We start from the raw sequence: 12,024 nt of genomic DNA on the forward strand, positions 1-12,024 counted from the left end.
GAGGTGGAAGAAGGGCACACTAGGCAGAACAACACACACACACACACACACACACACACACACACACACACGCCAGAAAGTGACAGTGTGACAGGACTGGAGCTGCTACAAGCAGGGAGATCAGTATGGCAAAGTAGGGAATGAGATTAAGCTAAAGAAATAAGTAGGAGCCAGTAAGAACATGGAAAGATGCTCAATGTTATTAGCCATCATGGAAATGCAAATCAAAACCATAACGAGGGACTTCCCTGGCGGTCCAGTGGTTAAGACTCCATGCTTCCACTGCAGGGGGCACCGGTTCAATCCCTAGTTGGGGAACTAAGATCCTGCATGCCTAGTGGCACGGCCCCAAAAAACAAAACAAAAAAACCCCATAAACAAACCATAATGAGATACCACTTCACCCCCACTAGGATGGCTGTAACAACAATAAAAAAGACAGTATCAACCATTGACAAAGATATGGAGAAAATGGAACCCTCATACACTGCTGGTGGAAATGTAAAATGATTCAGCCACTTTGGAAAAGATAGTTTGGCAGTTCCTCAAAAGGTTAAACATAGAGTTACCATATGACCCAGCAACTCCACCCAAGAGATGTGTAAACATATGTCACATAAAAACTTATACACGACTATTCATGGCAGCATTATTCATAAATAGCCAAAAAGTAGAAACAACCAAAACATGTATCAACTGATGAACGGATAAGCAAAAATGTAGTACATATGCACACTGGAATGTTATTCAGTAATAAAAAGGAACAAAGTACTACAGAAAGTAGATTAGTGGCTGCCAGGGGCTGGCAGGGGTGGGAGGTTTCTGCTAATGGGTATGGGGTTTCTTTTTGGGGTGATGAAAATACCCTAAAATTAAATATGGTCATGGTTGTACAACTCTGTCAGTATACTAAAAACTATTGAATTGTATACTTAAAACGAGTGAATTTTATGGGAATTTTATTTCTATCTCAATAAAGCTGTTAAAAAAAAAGAAAAGAAAAAAGAAGTAAGTAGGGCAGTGACTGGATATAACTGGCTTTGTACGCCAAGCTAAGACATTTGGAATTTCTACTGCATTAAAATGACTCCCCCCAACGCCCCACCAGGACTTCCCTGGTGGTCCAGTGGTTAAGAATCCGCCTTCCAATGAACTAAGATCCCACATGCCGCGGGGCAACTAAGCCCGCCCACCTCAACTAGAGAGGAGCCATGAGGAAAGATCCCCCATACCACAACTAAGACCCGACGCAGCCAAAAGTATATAAATAAACAAATAAATAAACAAAATGAGCAGCCCCCCCCCACACCCCTGAGATTTAATTTGTAGAGTGGAGCTTAAATTACTGAGACATAAAAACACATGCTCATTAATCTTCAGCATCAATCAAAATCCCAGTTAGTAACAAGCAGATTATACACACATTTGGAATTAACTGGCAACTGACTCACCTGGAAAGAGGGGAATCCATCATATGAATAAAACTCAAATACTTCATAGAAAAGGCAAAAGAACCCATTAACTACTAACTGATGAATGTTCCCTTTAACTGCAAGGACAATTACCACACAGTAACGCTGCTCCAATTGCCAAGCACATAACATTTGGAACAAATTTTGAAGAACACAAAACTAAATAACAATGACACTAGCAAACATTTTAATGAAAACATGAGATTTAATACAAGTTACAAATTCCAGAAGGATACTCACAAGGAGAAATTTCAGTTGTCTGTGAAGATGATTCAGAGGACCTCTGGGCTCTCCCAATTCCACCTTAATATTCTAAAAAGTTCCCAGAGTCAGTTTTCACTGGTAATCCCATCTTCTCTGCATCAGGGTCACAGTTATTTGCATTTCAAACTACCCACACATTTAAAAATATATTTCATAAAGCAATAGTGAACTGAAAAAGTAGGTCAATATTGCATTTAGAACACCTTCCCAGGGATACCAAAGACCCCGCCCATCCCAATACAGTACCATAAATTCAGGCCACCAGAACCCCTCTCTATACCACAACTGCAGCTACATGGAACACATGCTCTCCTACTCTGTCCCACTGAATTTCCAAAAGGACAAAGAGTAGAAATATAAATAAATACATCTCAAGACTCAGTGACAAACTTAGCATTACCACACACCAAAAACAACACCCTCCCTCCCCCAGTAAATATGCTCATTAGACTTCTAATTGTTAAATCTACAATGTGCTGTCTTAGCCAGAGGTCAAAGTTTTATAAACCTAAAACCTTAAAAAAAAAAAACGGGGGGGGGGTGTGGTTTGAAAGAGAAGAAAATAGTAAATGCCAGTATGTAAATTCCTATTGCAGGAAAAGAAAAGCGCTAAAAATATAATTACCCATGAGCCACCACCTGAGGAAACCATTTGTAACACTATCTAGGCCTTCGTGTACACATTTTTAAAAACCACAGTTGAGATCCTACTGTACATATAATTTTGTACTTTTTGGGTCTTTTTTTTTTCCCCTTAATAATAAGCATTTTCTCTCATTATTAAAGATACTTTAAATCATGATTTAAAAAATATATATACACTATTTCACCATGAAAATCTATTTAAATCATTTTCCTACTGACTATTCAGGTTTTGTTTTTAGTATTTTCTAAACACAGCTATGTGACTGCATTGAATATCTTTGTCCATATACTTTTGTTACCAATTCTAATTAATTTCTTAAGAGAGATTGTAGAAATGTAAATATAGGGTGAAAGGTCTGAATAGAATAATGATTCTTGATGTGTTGACAATATCTGCACTTTTTAAGAACAGCAGAGACTATAAGTCACTGTGATGATTCCGTTTGAGTCCCCACTCAAGAGACTTTATTAATCGTAATTGCAGCACTGTGGATAACTGATAGATCAGATCACCTGGCAAAGCCTCCACTGGCTGCTCTGGTGAGACTTCAGGGGCAAGCTGAGCCTTTCAGAGCTGCCCAGGGAGAGCTGAGCCTGGGGCCGGGCTGGAAGCATGGAGCACTAGCAACAGGCAAGTTCAAAGTAAATCCACAGTGAGTAATAAACTCAACAGAAAGAAGGGTTTGCTCCTACCAGAGTTGCAGTTGAAGAGAGTGGAGGGATTTGAAGAATCTCATCCACAGGACTCCAGGAAATATCCAAAGTGATTGTAGTTTGTGAGGCAGCAACTGTATCATCCAAGGCAGTGGACTTAAAGAGCTCATACTGGGCAAAGCCGCTGGCTGTTAACTGAAAGAGTGCATCCAGCAGACCATTAGCTGTGCTTTCACAAGGCCAAAGGTCCATTATCAAAATGACTTTGACTCTTTTCCCAAAATAAAAAGTGTTGAGGACTTCCCTGGTGGTACAGTGGTTAAGAATCCACCTGCCAATGCAGGGGACATGGGATCAAGCCCTGGTCCGGGACGATACCATATGCCGCAGAGCAACTAAGCCCATGGACCACAACTAGAGCCCACATTCCACAACTACTGAAGCCCGCGAGCCCTAGAGCCCGTGCTCCACAACAAGAGAAGCCACCGCAATGAGAAGGCTGCAACCTGCAGCGAAGAGTAACCCCTGCTCACCACAACTAGAGAAAGCCCGTGCGCAGCAACAAAGACCCAACACAGCCAAAAATAAATAAATAAATAAATTTATAAAATAAATAAATAAAATTTGTTTAAAAAAAAAAAAAAAGTGCCGTGCTTTTATCCCAAATGGAAAAATAAGACAATTCTTTTTCATCACAAAGATTAGCTAAAAGGCAAGGCATATATTTTCAGTCATTAGTTGATATGAAAATAAACATTTTGATACTACAGAAAAATATCTAGTCATACTAGGAGTGAAAAAACCTTTACACTAGGAAGGCAGATTGTTAGCAGTTTGAAGAAAATAATATGAATAGAAGAGAAATACTTACAGTAGACAAGTGATGTCTTTTCTTGTGTGAATTTTTGAGATCTTCAAGATTTACAGAATAATTTTTATCAGCTATAGGACATGAAAGAAAGAAAAAGCTTTACAGTTACAATTCAAAATTACATCATTAGAGCTAGAAAATTACAATTCCTCAAATTCTGAGGGTATCACAACTTAACACTAATAATTGTTGAAATTAAATTTTAAATCACAGATGAAATGTTTTTTTTTTGTTTTTTTTAAAATTTTATAGCTACTTTATTTATTTATTTTTGGCTGTGTTGGGTCTTCAGTTCGTGCGAGGGCCTTCTCTAGTTGCGGCAAGCGGGGGCCACTCTTCATCGCGGTGCGGGGACCGCTCTTCATCGCAGTGCGCTGGCCTTTCACTATCGCGGCCCCTCCCGCTGCGGGGCACAGGCTCCAGACGCGCAAGCTCAGCAGTTGTGGCTCACGGGCCCAGCTGCTCCGTGGCATGTGGGATCTTCCCAGACCAGGGCTCGAACCCGTGTTCCCTGCATTAGCAGGCAGATTCTCAACCACTGCGCCACCAGGGAAGCCCAGATGAAATGTTTTTAAAAGAAGGAAAGTGGAACAGACGTCAATAATACTATCAAAAGTATAATTAAAGGCCCACTATGAAATTGGAATTATATTCAACTTTTTTATCCTCCAATGAAAATTTCCAAAAATACACACATATAAATGAAATGAAACCCAAATAAAACAGCCATAAACTCCTGTTCGGACTTCTGGAAATCTGTTTCTGGACTATCTCCTACATGCTACAAGTTACACACTACAGTAGATTCATGGTGGCTAACACAAGTTCCACTGTGTGCACTTCCCTCTTAACAATATCAAGTTTCAGTAAAAACCACAAAGCAATAACTATACAAATAAATATATACACACCCCCCCACAAAAGTAAGAGAAGTGAGCTCTCACCTTTACAGGTGACCATGCACAAGACAATTCCTGTGATGATGTTATTGGTTATGATAAGCTCAGCTCCCAGCCAACAGGTACCTTCAGGATCTGAACCATCACACCTTACCCAAAGGGGAGGAAGGGCAGTAACTGGCCGATTAATCTTCAAATGGGTCATATTAGGATTGTGAGCCATGGTGTAAAGTCCAATTAACTGCCTTGGAAACAACAGTAGGAAGAATAAATTAGACGTAGAGACTGTCAATCAGTCAAAAGTTTTCTTTTCCAAAGATATCATGAACAGTAGCTACGATTCTGACTCTGACCCCACTTCTGATCACCATCTAAGATTTTATACCCAATTCCAATGTGTGGGGTTTTTCCGTACACCAAGCAATTCTCTGACACCAGCTGGGTATCCTACAATTCAACTCAATTCTGACACTATCTACCCAAAGATAGCATCAGCTCCCACAGGTTAAAGCCTCAGTCCTACAAGACTGCCTCCCCCCAACTTCCAACTGCCAAATTCCAAGTCAAGGTTGTCATCTGTGTGTCTATAGATCGCAGGTCCCAACAACCCCCTCCTCGGGTTAAATTAACATGCTAGAGCTGCTCACAGAACTCAGAGAAACATTTTACTTGCTAGATTACCAGTTTATTATAAAAGGGTAGAACTCAGAAACAGCCAGATGGAAGAGGTGCGAAGGGAAAAGTATGAGGAAAAAGGCACAGAGCTTCCACGGCCTCTCCTAGCAAGCCACTCTCCCAGCACCTCCATGTGTTCACCAACCCAGAAGCTCTCCAAACCCTCTCCTTTTGGGTTTTTATGGAGGTTTCATTACATAGTCATAATTGATTAAATCACTGGCCACTGGTGACTGAACTTAACCGCCAGCCCCTCTCCCCACCAGAGGTTGGGTGGGACTCAAAGTTCCAACCCTCCAGTCACATGCTTGGTCCCCCTGGCAAGCAGCCCCCATTCTTAGGTTACCTGGGGTGGGGTCCAAAAGTCACCTCATTAACATAACAAAAGACACCTTTATAGTTCTCCACACCTAGGAAATTCCAAAGGTTTCAGGAGCTGGGTGCCAGGAACAGCGGACAAAGACCAAATAAGTTTCTTATTATACATCACAATATCACAGAATCCCAGAAACAAAAATCTGGAAATTATGTGGCAAAATACATAAACGTTTCACCAAGTGAAGAAGTGGGAGAAGGGCACATGAGGCAGACCGAGAAGTGACAAAAAAAAAAAAAGTGACAAAGTGTAGTTACTACAAGCAGGGAGTTCAATATGGCAGGGATAGAGGGTCATTGGGAGTGGAAGTAGGCTGTGAGATTAAGCAAAAGAAATAACAGAATATGTCAATTATATCTCAGTAAACCTGGGGGGTGGGAGAAAGTAGAAGCCAATAAATATATGAAAAGATGCTTGAGGTCATTAGTCATGGAACACTTAAGGAAATTTGAATATAGTCTATGGATTAGATGGTAATAGTCTAACAATGTTAAATTTCCAGATTTTGATGACTGTTCTGTGGTTATATAAGGGAATGAACTAGATCTTAGGAAATACATAGTGAAGTATTTAGGGGTAAAGGAGCATGATGTCTCCAACATACTGTTAATATTTCATTTAAAAAAATGTGTGTGTGTGATACGTGTTTGTTATATAGATGCGGGAGTGGGCAGGAGTAGGAGAAGCAGAGGAGGAGGAATAAGCGACAGAATCACCAAGCAGAGACAGCAAAATGTAAATAATTGGTGAATCTGGTTAAGGCTACACAGAAGTTCCTGAACTATTCTTTTAATTTTTCTGTAAATTTGAGTGTATCAGAATTAAAAGTTACTTAAAATATGGCTTAAAAATTTTTTTCAAAGAGATGAAAACTAAATTTATTACCAACAGATGTTCAGAAAAGGCATTTCTAAGGGATTGTACTTCAAAAAAGAAATACAATAATCCCAGAAGGAAGGTCTGAAATGCAAGAAGAAATGGAGAGCAAAGAAATGATAAGCCTATGGATAAATCCAAACAAACACTGGCTGGAGAAAACAATGCAAATAAATAATGTTCAAGTTGTGGGACAGAAAAGAAAAAAAGGCCAAACACGACTTAAAATCAAGAAGCCATGAAAGAAAAGACTAATTAATTACAAAAGATTTTAAAAGCTTCTACACAGCAAAACAAAACAAAACCAAAAAACCCCACCATGAAGGAAAGTCACTTTGTGAATATTGTTATTATGGTCCTTATTCTCTAATATTGTTATATATGTAACCAGATCCTCCAGGACTCCTTGACAGCAAAGACTTCTTGGTTTTGGAGTTGAGGGAGGCCGGGCAGACAGAAGTCATATGGTGGGGGGGTGGGTAGTGAAACTGGCAAAGCAGACAGAGGCGGTAGGGTTTCTAACAGGGGCACTACTGGCATCTGGGTGGGATCATTCCTCGTTGGACAGGAGAGCCCCATGCATTGCAGGACATTTACCATCCATGGCCCAGGCCAAAAGCTCCCCTGAATCACTGTGACAATCAGAAAGTATCCCTGCATGTTTCCAATTGCCTGCTGAGTATGGCACCCCTCATGGAGGACCACTGGATTGGATGCTGAAGGCTCCTATGTGTCACTCGTAAGGAATCTGGATTTTATCATGAGGCAAAAGAACCACTGAAGGATTTTTAAGCAGGGAAGCAATACAATCAGTCTTTCATTTTATAAAGATCACTCTGGCAGCAGTGAGGAAAAAAGACTGGCGAGGAACCAGATTAGAAATAAGGAAAACAATTACAAAGCAACAACAGTAAACAGTATAGGGGAATGGAGAAAGGGAAGATCACCGCAGTCGTCTGAGTTAGGCTTGGGATACCTATGGGACAGTCAAGAACAGTCAAGTAGAGCTATCCTTAGAGAACTGAGTATACACATCAAGGGGGAGGCAAAAGGAGAGAGGGAGGGATCTAGCTAGATACATATTTTTTTCCCAATGTTTATAAGAACACTTCTATTTAAATCCTACCCTCCACCCCTACACTAAGAAAAAACTTACCTGGCTCTCCCAACTGGTAAAGCAAGTGGTCCAACATTTTCACCAGTAGAGAAATCTGAAATAGCAGTTTCTTCAGATTGTAGTTCTTCAACATGACTTGTTTCTTCCTTTTCTAAAAGCTTTAAAAATGTTTATTTAACCAGGTAAAAGAACACTTAAGGTAACGGTCAACTCTTCACTATGCTAGAACATAACGTACTGATTTCTAAACGCTTAAGCAAAAAATGATTGGGTTATGACAAGAATCATAGGTACAAACCAATTTGGTACCAATAAATCTCACCATCAGAAGCATTTCCACTGTCCTATAAAGATATTGATCTAAGTTGCTACTGATAAAGGAAGTATCTGATATCATCAGAAAAGGAAGTGCTCTACCACGTACAAAATGATGTACAAACACCAAGGGAAACCCATGGAAGACTCCCTGATTTTGTCACTCCACAAACTTGAAGGTTCACAGCCCTTACTCCTTAAGTCTATTCCTCTTAGGGCTATCAGCTCTCATTTGTGTTTCTGATATCCATGTGTTTAAGTAGTTAAATAGCTCAGTTCTACCAATAATAACAATAATTTTATGAATTAACATTTCCTGAGCATGTACTATGTACCAGTACTGTTCCAAGCTTTCTTTCATTTTTCATAAAAACCCTGAGATAGATACTATTATTAACCCTGTTTTATTGACTGGAAAACTGAGCTAGTGAATGGCTGAATAGCTTGCCTAGAATAACACAGCTGCTGAGCGGCAAATCTAACATTTGAATCTAGGTAGTCTGACTTCAAAACTCAAGTTCTTATCCACTAAGCTCTTCTAGCAGTAAATACTTAATAGGTATCTGACCTAGATGTTTCCTCAACTTTGAATTTCTTCTGCCAGATTCCAGATTTTATTCCCTTCCAGGCCTGGGTTTCCAAATAGTTCCTAGAAGTATCCAAGAAATGTCATTTTTCCTTCCGTTCTACTTTTCAATATCCATCTACCTAAACTCATGCTTTAAGCTCTACTGATCTTTGTAGAAATAAAGCCCATTTTCATTGTTCCCCATCCAAAAGCGCCAGGTGACTCCTCACAACTCCAAGCTGCATCCTCACTAGTATCCCAACCAATTTCCACAAATCCCTCTGCTCATCTTTACCTTTTCCCAAGTAACTCATCTTCATCCGACCATCTTCATTTTTTCAGCTTTTGCTCAACAAACATTTTCCCTTCTAGGGGAAAAGTCTAAATTCAACCACATAATTCACCTATAATTATTTTCCAAGCATCTGTCCACCACTGATAAGCATCATGAATACAAAAGACAAATAAATAGGTCCCCTCCTCAGAAAGAAGTTTCTGTGTGTATTTAAAATAAAGAGCTCTCTGTTCATTCATCTCAGTCTCGGTCCAGACAGCATATGGGCCCTAAATCAGACAGAGATATTCCTTCTAAAGGAACATCCACTTTCCCCTATTAGATCCTGTTCCTATCTACTTCGGAAAACAATATACCCAAGAATGGGTCCTGGCCCCAAAGCAACTGTGTAATGTGACAGCATTATCAGCACTCAGTTAACATCACTGTTACTGCTCTGCCAAAACAGTTCCCGAACTTCAAACACAAAGGCGCGGTGTGCAGGGCAGAACTAGAGATGCACATGTAGAGAACACACGTATGGACACCAAGCGGGGAAAGCGGCAGGGCTTGGGGGAGTGGGATGAATTGGGAGATTGGGATTGACATGTATACACTAATATGTATAAAACAGATAACTAATAAGAACAATAAATAAAATAAAATTCAAAAATTCAAAAAATAAAAAAAAGAGGAAAAAAAAACCCCCACAAAGGTGTAAGGCTGTAATTATAAAGTGATGCAAAAAATAAGAAGTCCCCTCTTGTTACATTTAACAAGCAAAAATTAAAGTAGAAATTCACGAGTCATAGCTACTTATGCTGTGCTGTTCAAAACAGTAGCCACCCACCAGCCACATGTGGCTTTTGAGCACCTGAAATGTGGCCAGATCAAATTGAGATTTAAGTGTAAAATACATACCAGATTTTAGTGTAAAATACATACCAGATTTTGAAGACGTAGTATGGAAAAAAGAACTTTAAATCTCATTAATGATTTTTATATGAATTAGGTATTGAAATGATAACATTAGATAAATTAGATTAAATAAAAGCATTATTAAACATAATTTCAGACCCAACAATCCCACTCCTACCCATTTAAAGAAAACTGTGCTCACATAAAATTCTGTATAAAAATGATTATAGTAGCTCTATTAGTGATCGTTGAAGACTGAAAACAACCCAAATGTCCTTCAAAGGATGAATGGGTAAAGAAACTGTGGTACATCCATACCACAGAATACTACTCAGCAGTTAAAAGAAATGAACCATTAATACACACACAACTTGAATGAATCTCAAAGGCATTATTACACTGAGTGAAAGAAGCCAGACTCAAAAGGTTACACACTTTTGGGGGCTTCCCTGGTGGCGCAGTGGTTGAGAATCCGCCTGCTGGTGCAGGGGACACGGGTTCGAGCCCTGGTCTGGGAGGATCCCACATGCCGCGGAGCAGCTGGGCCCGTGAGCCACAATTACTGAGCCTGCGCATCTGGAGCCTGCGCTCCGCAACAAGAGAGGCCGCGATGGTGAGAGGCCCGCACACCGCGATGAAGAGTGGCCCCCGCTTGCCACAACTAGAGAAAGCCCTCACACAGAAACGAAGACCCAACACAGCCAAAAATAAATAAATAAATAAATTTTAAAAAATGGTTACACATTTTTGTATGATTCCATTCATGACATTCTTAAGAAGATAAAGCTACAGTGAGGGAGAAGAGGGAATGATTTTTTTTTTTGAATTTCTGAATTTTACTTTATTTTTTTATACAGCAGGTTCTTATTAGTTATCCATTTTATAGAGGGAATGATTTTAAAGGGATAGCACGAGGGAGTTTTTTGGGGTGATGGAACTGTTTTGTGTTCTGATTATGATGGTGATTACCAGATTGTAGACATGTGTTAATTCACACAACTGAACAACAAAAGAAAAAGTCAATTTTACAGTATGAAAATTAATTACCTTTTTTTTGCAATGAGGCTACCAGAAAATTTTTAATGACGTATGTGGTTCACATTATCTCTCTATTGGACAGCACTGTACTTACTACTAAAAGATATTAGAATCCACTGTCACTAACATGCTGATAAGAAAATGTGTACATTTGAGAAAATGTATACATTTGAGATTATCCACAAGAAACCAAATTTGGCTGTTAAGAATTAACCACAAAGCCCAAGCACTACTTACCACTTTTTCCACGATGAATACTGTGTCATTTTCATTTAGAATATTTTTCAAAGGATTTGGTTGGCCTTTGCTGATCAACTGCACTTGAACATCAGCCTATTAAAAACAGATTAAGGTCCAGCAATGTTATAAATACACACATATATATGTACAAATATTTAAACACATAAAGACCAGCTCTATGCAAGTAACTGGAAAAGAGAATTTGAACAAGACGTAATGCTTTCAAAATATAATTTCATTTATTCTTTGCCCATGTTGTTTTTCATGTTGAGAAAATCTAGCTGGGGAATTCTCTGGAGGTCGAGTGGTTAGGACTCTGCACTTTCACTGCCGAGGGTGCGGGTTCAATCCCTGGTCGGAGAACTAAGATCCCTGCAAGCTGTGGCATGGCCAAAAAAAAAAAAAAATACTAGCTCTTATATCTGTTATCTATGTGCTTCAAGGCCCACCTAAAGAGCACCCTGCCTGGTAAGACCTTTTGATTAGGATCACACTGACATCCTCTTCCCCTAATCATATTGGGTTTACTGTTATGAACCATAAAATTAGCTCTTTACTAAATATTATCTTTTTTTCTGATTGTACTATGGAATTTAGAACTTTATCAGTTTATAGGAATTGCATATTTCTTCATTCCAATTGCAATAAACATTTATTGTAGAAAAGTTTGAAAACAGGTAGCTAAAAGAGATTTTTTTAAACTCATCTATAATTCTACTAGCCAGAGCAGTCACTACTATTATTAGTCTTTTTGGTGTATATTTTGCCTGATCTTTTTCCAGACATATAAATAAATCTATTTAAAGAGAAACATATCGGGAC

The 12,024-nt window shown here is 39.2% G+C and overlaps 1 protein-coding gene across 3 annotated transcripts in view; it reads right to left on the reverse strand.

Moving 5' to 3' along the window:
• Positions 1 to 12,024, reverse strand: part of ZWILCH (zwilch kinetochore protein) — a 37,775-nt gene that overhangs the window by 19,924 nt on the left and 5,827 nt on the right. For all 3 annotated transcript variants that reach the window (XM_007166068.3, XM_057543947.1, XM_057543948.1), the window contains 6 exons: positions 11,200 to 11,295; positions 7,889 to 8,007; positions 4,851 to 5,050; positions 3,907 to 3,977; positions 3,075 to 3,230; positions 1,713 to 1,784 (listed from right to left, as the gene is read on the reverse strand). In XM_007166068.3, coding sequence (XP_007166130.1) covers positions 1,713 to 1,784; positions 3,075 to 3,230; positions 3,907 to 3,977; positions 4,851 to 5,050; positions 7,889 to 8,007; positions 11,200 to 11,295 — 714 coding nt within the window. The remainder of the gene's footprint in view (positions 1 to 1,712; positions 1,785 to 3,074; positions 3,231 to 3,906; positions 3,978 to 4,850; positions 5,051 to 7,888; positions 8,008 to 11,199; positions 11,296 to 12,024) is intronic.

Source organism: Balaenoptera acutorostrata, chromosome 3 (assembly GCF_949987535.1).
Source record: "Balaenoptera acutorostrata chromosome 3, mBalAcu1.1, whole genome shotgun sequence".
Taxonomy (NCBI): domain Eukaryota; kingdom Metazoa; phylum Chordata; class Mammalia; order Artiodactyla; family Balaenopteridae; genus Balaenoptera; species Balaenoptera acutorostrata.